Here is a 12,597-nt window from a genome sequence, read left to right as displayed (position 1 = left end):
TGGATAGTTTGGAGGGCTGTCAGATGTTACAGAGGGACGTAGATAGGATGCAGAGTTGGGCTGAGAAATGGCAGATGGAGTTCAACCCAGATAAGTGTGAAGTGGTTCATTTTGGTAGGTCAAATATGTTGGCGGAATATAGTCTTAATGGTAGGACTTTTGACAGTGTGGAGGATCAGAGGGATCTTGGGGTCCGAGTCCATAGGACACTCAAAGCGGCTGCGCAGGTTGACTCTGTGGTTAAGAAGGCATATGGTGTATTTGTCCTTCAATCGGGGAATTGAATTTAGGAGCCGTGAGGTATTGTTGCAGCTATATAGGTCCCTGGTCAGACCCCACTTGGAGTATTGTGCTTAGTTCTGGTCGCCTCACTACGGGAAGGATGTGGAAGCCATAGAAAGGATGCAGAGGAGATTTACAAGGATGCTGCCTGGAATGTAGAGCATGCCTTATGAAAGCAGGTTCAGGGAACTCGGCCTTTTCTCCTTGGAGAGACAGAGGATGAGGGGGGGACCGGATAGAGGTATATAAGATGATGAGAGGTATTGATAGGGTAGATAGTCAGAGGCTTTTCCCCAGGGCTGAATTGGTGGCCACAAGAGGATGTAGGTTTAAGGTGCTGGCGAGTGGATATAGAGGAGATGTCAGGGGTAAGTTTTTTACTCAGGAGTGGTGAGTGCGTGGAATGGGCTGCCGGAAACGGTGGTGGAGGCGGATACGATAGGGTCTTTCAAGAGACTGTTGGATAGGTACATGGAGCTGAGTAGAATAGAGGGCTATGGGTAAGTCTAGTAATTTCTAGGGTAAGGACATGTTCGGCACAGCTTTGTGGGCCGAAGGGCCTGAATTGTGCTGTAGTTTTTCTATGTTTCTAGTGAAGATATTTAATTTCCTTAAATTATATAACTTCCTCTCATCCCAAGCAAAAGGCCCTTTTTTGTATGATGCCATTGTGCTGATTCACTCAATACATCTCAGTTTAGTGAAATTCTGTGCATATTCAAAGTAACCAAAAGTTTGGAGTTGTTGTTTTCTTTTAACCAGCTACCTCCATTCCTGTGATCCTCCCATCATCCATGGCAATCTGACTTGTGATACAATATTCATCCAGCATAATGGACTTATAAAAATTGGATCTGGTAAGTATCAGAAATTCTAACTCACGATAGTTTGAATCTGTATAGTAATATGAAAAGTTATTACGGAAATGGAAAATTTGATTTGGCCCATCAAGCCAGTCTTTTGACAATTTATTGATTAATATTTATTAATTGCTAGGTTATCAATGCAAACAAGAAATTATTACTTGCACTCTTTCTCACCAGCACCATTTCACACTGCATTATTTTATGCCAACTAAAAATCACAGATCATCCAAATCAATAACTGAAAAAAGAATGAAGGTACTGCTTCTGTTGCCAAGCTGGTATACTTGAGAGCCAGCTCCTGTCTGTGAGCATTGGCCACGCTTGTGTGGGCCAAATCAATGTCAGTAGACTATTCTATTCCAGCTAAGTGGAAGCACTGAGTTTAGACTAACTAGACTACATCTTGATGTCAATGTATGTAGTCAGCTCGATACTTCTCATTTTATTTTTTTATACTTTTCTCTTTTTTCTCTTGTTTTGCCCTTTGTACCTCTTGTTTTCTCATATATTTTTTTCTTTTCCTACCACCCCCACCCCCTACCTGTTTTGCTCAGTGCATTTACTTGGTCAGGATTAGACTTCGGGTGTAAATATATATTTCCGATGCTTTAATCGTTGCTTTCATAAACTCTTCTCTTCCTGCCCCTTCTCCAAATCCAAACAAGAATGATTAATTTTTACTTTTGCTGTTGCAGTTGTGATATAAGTAATGCAATGCTGATTGAACACTAGCTGGAATTTAATACTATCCTTTGTTTGGATTAAAATTTAATTTGCATGTTGCTAGTGATAAGCCCTTTGCTTGGAGCAGTTAAAGAGAAATGATTGTGACAGTGGGCAACGCAACAAAATGTAGTTTGATTAATAAATTGGGTTAATGTCTCAATGATCTGTTTGAGGACAACTATTGACTTTTTTAATTTGCTGTATTTTGTATGTACAGTTCAATCAGGACACGATTATAATGGGAGTGAGTGAAAATGGTGCATTGCATTTTATGCATGGCTAAATTATGCATTTGTGCATGTTCCAGATTGCTTTGGGCTTTGAGGGAAAGTCATAATAATATTGTCCATTTCAACTTCAAAGTTAGCAATACTGTGAATAATTCACTCTTCCATGGCTGATTTTTTTTTCCAAACTCAACCTTTGGCAGCAACTTAAGTTTATCCTTTACAAGTTAACTTTTGACAGCATCTGAGTGGCCTGCTTTGGAGAATGAAGCACACCAGAAGTCTTTTTTTTATCTGTTACTTAGCAAATATTATGCAGAAAATCAACATAGGAAATTAAGTGTTCCCACCAATGTGAGTAACAGAGGGGCTGTCCCTTTTCCTTCTACCACCTTGTTTCCCATTACTACCCACGCACAGAAAAAGTATCCTATTTGGTCTAATGCAGTTTAAATGATTATTTAGTTTTACTGTACCAAGACCAGTTGAGTAATCTTTTCCAGAAACCTATAGATTATGCCCTTCCTGTCAATGGATCATCACTTTTAATGTTAATGAAGTGCAGTTCATGGCACAGTTGCTGGATAGGTGAAGCTGTAACTTTTAGTAAAATGTCGCTGTAGGAGAATGTTCATCTAAGGTTAAAGTTTGACATCTCTGGAATATTATCAGTGGAGTTCCATATCCTTTCAGTAAAAGGATGGCTTTTTGTCTAGCTTGTGTACCAAAATGGTTGGGAATGATTACATTCAAAGAACGTAAAACCAGAAACACAGTAGCACAGAAATGATGGCAATCTTTTTAGGTTATAAAGTTCAACTAAAGTAACAATTTAACTGTGAAATCTGTACCTTTACATCACCTTCATTGTTTTAGTATAGGTCAGAACTTGGTCTAAGCGCATATTACTTTGCAACAAAAACACAGCTGGCTCGGATTTTATGGAGCCCAAGAGTATAGTTGTAGGAGCATTTTAATGTCTGCAACAGTGTGGTTGTTTAGTTTTAGTCCTGTGCATATAGTCATTGAATTTTTCAGTCCAAAATGTATTTGCCTTTATATTTGATCTTACTGGTTCCCCGTTACAACTGCTTAAAACAGTTTAGGTTGCTTAGGTTGTCCTAGATTATTGGAGATGAGGGTAATTCACTGTTCTAAAACTACTTCAGAGAATGAAAGATGGTGGTTGGAACATAAGAACAGAAAGCAAGAGTGGACTATTTGGCCACCTCACCATTAGAAAATATCATGGCTGATCTTCTACCTTGGCACCACTTTCTTGCATTAATCTCCTATGCCTTGATTCTCTTAATACTGTGTCTGCCAATCTGTCTTAAACACTACCTTTAACTGTGTCTGGATCATTTGTCCTGTTACTTTATTTTGCTTTAAAGGATGTATATTGTAAACAATGTATTTAAATGTTAACCATGCTTGCTTACTATCTTTTTAATGTAATTTCCCAATCTAGCATTGGTAATTCATACCTAATGTCTCGGTAGCCTGCTTTATCAGAGTTGAAGATTCTAGCTATAGATTGATCCAAATCACATATTTTTATGTAAATCTATCTTATTGAGAGCACTTTCCATAAAGGCCCCTTAACTATCAGGTCTTCAATTAGGAGACAAAAGACACTGGGTGCTGAACACTGGAAGAACTCAGCAGGTCACGCAGCATCTGTGGAGGCGGAAGGTATATATTGATGTTTTGGAATGAGACCCTGCATCAGGACTTGAGTGGGAAGAGGGCACTGTGAGGGAGGGGTGGGACACAGGCTGGTAGGTGATAAGTTGGACGAGATGGGAAGGGGGTGATGGGCAGATGGAACCTGGTGGGGAGAGGAGATGGGAAAGAAGAAAAAACTAGGTGGACTGGTGAGTGAGTGTGATGTGTGTGTGTGTGCAGAACGCGGCAGGTGTGGGCTACCTGAAATTGGAAAATTCAGTGTTTGTACCATTGAGTTGTATCTACTGAAGCAGAATATGAGACATGTTCTTCAAATTTCTGTTTGGCTTCTCCATGGGAATGGAGGAGGCTGAGAACAGACAAATCATTGTGGGAGTGGGGAAAGAGTTAAAATAGCATGCAACTGGAAGCTCAAGATAACCATTGCGAATGAGGTTGCTCAAAATGGTCTCCTAGTCTCCGCTTGGCTCCTCCAAAGTAGAGCAGTCGCATCATGAGCACCAAATGCATTAGATCATGTTGGAAGAGGTGCAGGTGAACCTCTGCCTGCCTTGGAAAGATCATTAGATGCTGGTAAGGAAGGAGGTGAAGGGGTACCACCTATGGTTGCAGGTAACATCTCCCCTCTCCCCAGTACATTTCAACAGAGTTCTGCATTGAATTGGAGAATACAAAAAAAGTAACGTTTGTTTTTCTTGTCCTGAGATATTGGCTGATTCCTTGAACTGCTGCAGTCTTTGATGTGTCTGTCATAGCTATAGAATATGAGAATTTTTATGCGGAGATGATACAGCAAATACGGCTTATTTGGGAATGATAAGATGTGATGAAGCAAATACTTGCACGTCTTTTTAGGTTTGCTCCCCTTATTCCTTCTCTAAATTTATCTCATCTATTTGTTCCACATCCTGCTTAATTGTTCCTACAAAACTGCTGTCCACTCAAATTTCCATTGTTAATTGATCTACAGGTGTATTTCCACCTCTCCTTCCCCTCAGCCAAAGCAGCCATTGACTTCTGTCAAACTGATCTGTCTCCAAACTCCTCTTCTCCAGTTTTCCTCCAAATTTGTAGCCACTTTACCTGGAACTCCTTATTTAAATCTCTCCAGATAGGTTTATGCCCCTGCCACAATGCAGAAATGGATCTGATCTAAGGGCATTTTATTTGATGTGGGGAAAAATAATCTTGTCCTCTTCGATGTTGGGGTGGAGATAGAATCTGGAAAAAAAACAGTAAGTGCACCTGGCCCTCTGTCAATTGACAGCTCATTTGACTGCAGTAACTCATTATGCAGGTGCAGAAGTCAGACTGAGATTTCCATCAGCAGAAGACAGGCATGGTCACCTCAGCCCTGTTGATCTCTTTAAATGTATTTCGCCATTGAAAGTTACCTTCACACTTTCAACTAATGTGTTTGAACTCGAAACAAATTATTTAAATTTCTCCAGTAAATCTTCTGTGCATCGTCTCTCAGGTATTAAGATCCTTTCTGAAGTGTCGTGTCCAGAAATAGACTGCAGCTAGTGTTATTTCTAACCAATAATTTCATAGCTTTATCTTTACACACGGAATCAGGATTTTTTTTGAGAATATGGATCAACAGCTAACATTACATGAATGCCAGGTCTCTGTTTTAGAATCTGATTAAAGATAATCCCTGCCTCAAATTTTACTGACTTGTTGAGTTCTGGCATTGCCAAATGTATCTGTTTACTCAAGGAATTGATCATATTCTAAAACCATCCAAAGAATCAGATTTTTTTTTTGATCAATTGAATGTTTTGTTGCATAAGAACCAACTTGTTCATGTACATTTTACAGTAGCTTAACACTGAGCATCAATTTCCATACACACAGTCATCAGGTGCCAGTTGACCTCCTTCAAGCTTGGTTAGTTGTAAGTGTGTGCAAGATTGCCACTACTGTTTTAACCAGGCAGAACTTCATACTTAACCAGAGCAAAAGCCAGACAAGCTTGCCACTATGCATTCAACCAGATGCCCCATAGGTTGCCGCTGCACATTTAGCTAGCCACGTCCTCTGAAAGATTTGAGCTTGCTGAACTGAACGTTCTCAGTCTATACTGATGAGACCCAATGTTTTATTAGTAATATACAGACCGGTTCATCAATTCTAACCCATCAAACTAGTCAGCTCCACATAGGGCATGGGAGGTTAGTTTATTATTAAATTTGATTGCACAGTATGGTCATGAATTGCACACAACCATTCCCACAGTTCAGTGTAATTATACTGAGATGTTGTGAAATCCCTGCAGACTTTGTATCCTGAATTTGTTGTGTTTGCTGGAGGTTTGATCTTCTGAGATCAATTTCATATGCCACTTATTCAATCCTTAAGCAGATAAATTTAAATTGGTGTAGTGCTGCTCTGATTGGGAGCTAAGATTTCAGGAACACGGAAGATAAGTTTTCACGTGTGACGGTCCAGATCCTGATTATAATCTGCTTGAAATATCAATGAGCTACAAACATTCATTGGAATTATTAAACTAATACAGAGGTCATTTTAATCTGGTCACTAAAAGGCTACCTTGTCCTTTATGGAGGTGTACTGCTTTAAACCTGATAAAATAAGTACAATAGTCCAAAAGAGCCAAATACCTTAGTGAAAACATCCCACAACTGTGACACAGTCCATTTATGTTGCGCTGTAGTATATTAATTCTGTCAATTATAAAGGTATTACTATTACTAAGTGTGTGTTTTATTTTTATCTTGAGTATGTTCGTTTGTGATTGTTCTCAAAAATTTCTCTCTTGGGAATAAGTTCATTTCCCAGAGATTCTTGCCAGGTCATTCAGCATTGCATTTAAAAAAAAACTGGTTAGGCTTATTCTATTTGATAAATTGTTATTTTGAATTCATTAAGCATAATGCTTGCACAATGAAAAAAAAACTTGCACAAATTTCATTGTCTTGATTTGGCCTCATGACCATGTATCAGAAACGTGGCTTGCTTCATGATTTTTGCTGGAAGACGGCTACCCATCTAAGGACTTGGTCTTTTTTTCCCCCTCTGACTTTTTGTGGATTTTGGTTAAGAGCTTCTCAACCCAGGGATTGTCAAAAAACTGGGGAAATAAAATAATAGAACCTTGTGTTTAAGCTATATATTTATGCATTGCTCCACTGGTTCCTAAGATTTTTTTTTCTATTAATCCCTGAGATCTGGGCATCACAGCCATTGCTATTTGCCATTGAAAATGCATTAGTTAACTAGCTTCTTGAATTGCTGTAGTCCATGTGAACGTACTGTCAAGGTGTTGTAAGGTAGAAAGCTCTTGGTTTTTGGCCCAGTGACTAAGAAGGAATGCTGATTATATTTTCGAGTTGAGTTGGTGTGTGACTTAGGATCTTGCAGATAGCATCCAGTTTCCCTGCTGTATTTGTTCCTTAAGGTTCTGTAAATTAAGAAGAACTGTTGAAGGTTTATCATTCACTGCACTGTATCTTGCAAATGGTAAACACTGTAGCCATAGTGTGGCAGTGGTTGAGGCAGTGAATGTTTGCAATGGTGGTTGGCATGCCAATTAGGAGCATTTGTGATGCTGCTGTTAACCCAGCATCTTGTCAATGCCCTACATCAAGCTGGTAGATTTCTGTCATCTAGTACATTATCAATGCCATACAGCAATGATGAAGGGTTTCCTTGGAATGAAGGCAATTCTTCATCTCTACAAGGTCTATGCATTGGTCATCCTACTAATACAGAAAGGATAGAGTAAGTTGCTATATCCCTTGTTTTAGCGCTTTACATGCTGCACAACTATTGAGGGAGTTCTGATCTTTGAGACTCTGTGGCTTACGTAGTTCCACTCCTGGATCCTGAAGTGCCTATCTAGAGTATGTTCTCTCTTTGCTACCTTCAGTGCTGCTTTCAAATGTCATTGAACATGGAATGCTGATTCGTTAGCTGAGTGAGTGGAATGGGAGGTAATTGACATTTTCTTGTGTTTAACATATTGAGAGATTTCATGGAGTACAGGGTGAATGTTGGGAACTTCCCAGGGCATTCCTTCATGATTGTATGCTATTACAATTATACCTGGATGTTTCAATGCATCTATCTTTACAGTGGCTCAGATTGAGGGATTACTTTGGGAAGATTCTGGGGCACTGACTAAGATGTATGAGTGAGAGTAAGACTGTCAAAATGTTGCTTATCTGAGCTCTTCCAATTCAGTAGTTAGTCACTTAAATTTGTCATGAGGACTTTGCAGAGTTGATTAGACTTCTTAAGCCTTTGTCATGTCCAAATACTTTGTCTTCGTCAGTGCGACATGGTCCATGCATTTTAGTTTTGACCTATTAGTTTCAGACACCTGAGTGACTTGTTAGAACAGCTGAAACGACAGCCGCATATTGAGCTAAGCTATGAGCCCCCAGACCTCTATTTTTATGTCCAATCTTCTTTCTTGCTCTCCCAGGTGAGTGTAAGAGATCTCAAGGAGATGTGAAAGGATTTTATCTTCTGGCCAATATATTTATTCCCCCAACAACATTTTTAAGAAACCTGAACATTATTACTTTGTTTGTGGGAGCTTGTTTTGTGCAACTTGGCTGCTGTGTTTCCTACACTACATCCATGACTTCAGATATGCTTGATTGGTTGTAGAGCAATTGGAGCATCCAAAAAAACATTTTGAAGGAAGTTCAGTGTTTTACTTTTTGAGGGTTTGGTGTGGGTGAGGATGGCAGGTTTCTTTACCTATGAAGCATGTTCTTATGAGCATTCCCTATGAGCAGATCGGGAGGCAGATTTTTGGAGAGGTGCAAAAATAACAGGGTTGTTGTCATGGGTGATTTAAACTTTGCTAATATTGATTAGCACCTCCTTAGTGTAAAGGGGATAGATGGGACAGAGTTTGTTAGGTGTCCAGGAAGGATTCCTGACACAGTATGTGGATAGGCTGACTAGAGGAGAGGCCATTCTGGACCTGGTACTAACCAATGAGCCCGATCAGGGTTCAGATCTCTCGGTGGGAGAGCATTATGGAGGTAATGACCATAACTCGTTGACCTTTACCATAGCCTTGGAGAGGGATAGGAGCAGACAATATGGGAAAGTCTTTAACTGGGGAAGGGGGAATTATGATGCTATTAGATAGGAACTTGCAGAGTGTAGATTGGGAACAGATGTTCTTGGGGAAGTGCACAGCAGAAATGTGGAAGTTGTTCAGGGAATACTTAACATGGGCTTCTGGATAGGTTTGTCCCATTGAGGCAGGGTAAGGATGTTAGAGTGAAGGAACCGTGGTTGACAAGAGACATAGAATATCTTGTCAAGAGGAAGAAAGAAGCTTACCTCAGGTTTAGAAAGCAAGGATCAGACAGGGCTCTGGAGAGTTACAAGGTAGCCAGGAGGGAGCTTAAGAATAGAAGAGCTAGAAAGGGGCATGAGAAGTCCTTGGCGAGTAGGATTAAGGAAAACCCCAAGGTGTTCTACACGTATGTGAAGAATAGGAGGATGGCTAGAGTGAGGGTAGGACTGATCAGGGATAAAAGAGGAAACATGTACCAGGAGTCAGAAGAGGTAGGGGAGGTTCTTAATGAATACTTTGCTTCAGGATTCACCAGAAAGAGAGACCTTGATACTTGTGAGGACGGTGTACGACAAGCTGATATGCTAGGGCATGTCGACGCGAGGAAAGAGGATGTGCTGGAACTATTAAAAAACATTAGGATAGAAAAGTCACCGGGGCCGGATGGAATATATCCAAAGTTATTGAGGGAAGTAAGGGAAGAGATTGCTCCGCGATGATCTTTGCATCCTCACTGGCCACAGGAGTAGCGCTAGATGATTGGAGGGTGGCATATTTTGTTCCTTTGTTCAAGAAAGGGAGTAGGGGTAACCCTGGGAATTACAGACCAGTGAGTCTTACTTCAGTGGTGGGCAAATTACTGGAGAAGATTCTTAGAGACAGGATTTATGGGCATTTGGAGAAGCATAGGCTGATTAGGGATAGTCAGCATGACTTTGTGAGGGGCGGGTCATGCCTCACGAGCCTGATTTGAATTCTTTGAGGATGTGACAAAGCACATTGAAGCTAGAGCAGTGGATGTGGTGTACATGGATTTTAGTAAGGTGTTTGATAAGGTTCCTCATGGAAGGCTTATTCAGAAAGTCAGGAGGCATGGGATCCAGGGAAACTTGGCTGTGTAGATTCAGAATTGGTTTGCCCATAGAAGACAGAGGGTGGTGGTAGATGGAGCATATTCTGCCTGGAGGTTGGTGAGCAATGGTATTCCCCAGGGATCTGTTCTGGGATCCCTGCTCTTTGTGATTTTTATAAATGACTTGGATGAGGTTGTGGAAGGGTGGGTTAGTAAATTTGCTGATGATACAGAGGTTGGTGGTGGTGTGGATAGTGCAGAAGGTTGCTGTAGATTACAACAGGATATTGATAGAAAGCAGACCTGGACTGAGAAGTGGCAGATGGAGTTCAACCTTGATAAACCTTGGAAGATTGAATCTGAAGGCAGGATACGAGGTTAATGGCAGGATTCTTAGCAGTGTGGAGAAACAGAGGGATCTTGGAGTCCATGTCCATAGATCCCTCAAGGTTGCTGTGCAGGTCGATAGGGTTGTTTAGAAGGCATGTGGAGTGTTGGCCTTCATTAGTCGAGGTATTGAGTTCAAGAGTCGCAAGGTAATGTTGCAGCTGTATAATACTTCAAGTGTGGTCTAACCAGAGTATTGTGTTCAGTTCTGGTTGCCTCATTATAGGAAGGATGTGGAAGCTTTTGAGTGTGCAGAGGAGATTTACCAGGATGCTGCCCGGATTGGAGAGCATGTCTTATGAGGATAGGTTGAGCGAGCTAGGGCTTTTCTCTTTGGAGCGAAGGAGGATGAGGTGCGACTTTATAGAGGTTGTACAAGACGATAAGAGGCATAGATCGAGTGGACAGTCAAGAGACCTTTCCCCAGGGCAAAAATGGCTTACATGAGGGGGCATAATTTTAAGGTGATTGGAGGGGGATGTCAGAGGTAAGTTTTTTTTTACACACTCAGTGATGGGTGTGTGGAATGCACTGCCGGCAGAGGTTGTGGGGGCAGATACATTAGGGACATTTAAGAGACTCGTAGATAGGCACATGAATGATAGAGAAGTGGAGAGCTATGTGGGAGGGAAGGTTTGGGTAGATATTAGAGCAGGATAAAATGTTGGCACAACATCGTGAACTGAAGGGCCTGTACTGTGCTGTAATGTTATATTTGGTTTCATGAGCACGATCACTATTGCTATCTTTGTCTGATTTTTTTTTTGCAGAAAAGCCATTTTTGAACAATTCTGTTAATTAAAGGGCTCTGTTAAAGTCTGTTTGTTTCTGTAATTGGCTTTTTGATCATCTAGTGTATGAGAGACCTCATTGTTGGCTTTCCATGTGCACATTTAAATGTCTTAATTTCCAGTTTGTCATCCTTGTTTACAGTCTCATTATTTTAAGGGATTAGAATGAAGTAATTCAAAACTTTTGCATGATATGTAACTGTTTGGAAGCTACAATCAGTTATTGCTGACTTTCTCTCTTAGTCTTTTGTATTGTTTGCTAGATTGGTAGTGAGTTAACTTTCTTTTAACTGTACTTGGGAACTAGTTAAGTGATCTTGCATCTGGGAATACCTTTTCAATTCTTTCAAACGTAACCAATTTTTCATTGGTTTCTAAGTTGAACTGAGAAACCTGGAGGGCAGAGTCTTATTATTAGTTTATCAGCAAATTTGTGCATGCTTTTACATTGGTACTTCCTAAAAATCATTTTTAATGTCAGCAATACCAAGTCTTTATCTGTATGCCCAAGACCAACTGAAAGTCTGTTTCTTGTCTCTATCCTGTACGTTTTAAGAGAGATTATCCTAGCCCAGCAATTCTCAACAGCCACTTCTCATACTTCCTCTGAAGGAGGCTGTTCAGTCCATTGTTTTGAGCCAGCATAAACACAATCTCATCAATTCCATTCCTCCTCTTACTTCCCTGCAACCTATTCTCTCTCTCATGCCCATCAACTCCACTCTGATTATCCAACAAACAACCACATTAAGGGATCGTTTGCAGTAGCTAGTTAATGTACCAACAGCACATCTTTGAGATGTGTGAGGAAACCAAAACACCTGGTGAAACTCCTTTGGTCATGGAGAATGTGGAAATTCCCCACAGCTCCTGAGGATGGGATGGAACCCAGACTGCCAGAGCTGTACAACAGCAGCACCACCTGTTGCATTACTCTGCTGCTATAAAGATGGTTCCATTCATTTTCACTTAGACAACTACAATCCTGCATTTCATTTAATCCTGTCCTGTTTCATTTAACATTATTTAGAAAGGTGCTGTTAAGCAATTGCCCTATTTGATCACCAAGAAAATTATAGTTGTACAGCCAGCATATGTTTATTGCTTTGCATATTTCAAAAGGCAGATTTATCTGCATTTGCTTTGATGATTCTTCATTCCAAATGGCAAATAATCAGATTTTGTTTTATTGCTGTCTTTGTCCATCCAAATTTAGGACCATTTCAAGCTTCCACATACTCATAATACAACTTATGACAATTTCTGGGCAGATAGTTTCTTTCCAGTTATCCATTCCGGAATGTTCTTGATTTGGGCATGTGAAAAGTCTATATTTTGAAAATGTTAGAATTCATTACTACCTTTCAATCGCTGCTAGGTGCAAGCCATTCGAATAGAAATTGGTTCAGTCTGACTTCACTTGAGTTCTGTCTGTTAATGTCTGAAATATAAACTATATTCTTCATAGAAAATCTGCAGATTCCCCTAC

At 40.3% G+C, this 12,597-nt stretch overlaps 2 protein-coding genes across 4 annotated transcripts in view; both read left to right on the top strand.

Annotated features, from left to right (window-relative positions):
* LOC127568883 (keratinocyte-associated protein 3) overlaps window positions 1–12,597 on the top strand; it is a 440,350-nt gene that overhangs the window by 350,739 nt on the left and 77,014 nt on the right. The window lies entirely within an intron of this gene.
* The window catches only part of nrbp1 (nuclear receptor binding protein 1), a 70,247-nt gene that overhangs the window by 21,762 nt on the left and 35,888 nt on the right, over window positions 1–12,597 (top strand). For 2 of the 3 annotated variants that reach the window (XM_052013107.1, XM_052013106.1), the window contains exon 6: window positions 1,045–1,139. In XM_052013107.1, coding sequence (XP_051869067.1) covers window positions 1,045–1,139 — 95 coding nt within the window. Of the gene's footprint in view, window positions 1–1,044; window positions 1,140–2,091; window positions 2,119–12,597 lie in introns of all 3 variants that reach the window. The other variant, XM_052013105.1, reaches the window with a different exon arrangement.

This window comes from Pristis pectinata, chromosome 3, assembly GCF_009764475.1.
Source record: "Pristis pectinata isolate sPriPec2 chromosome 3, sPriPec2.1.pri, whole genome shotgun sequence".
Lineage (NCBI taxonomy): Eukaryota > Metazoa > Chordata > Chondrichthyes > Rhinopristiformes > Pristidae > Pristis > Pristis pectinata.
The sequence above is the reverse complement of the archived record's forward strand: the minus strand, read 5'-3'. Positions and strand labels throughout refer to the sequence as shown.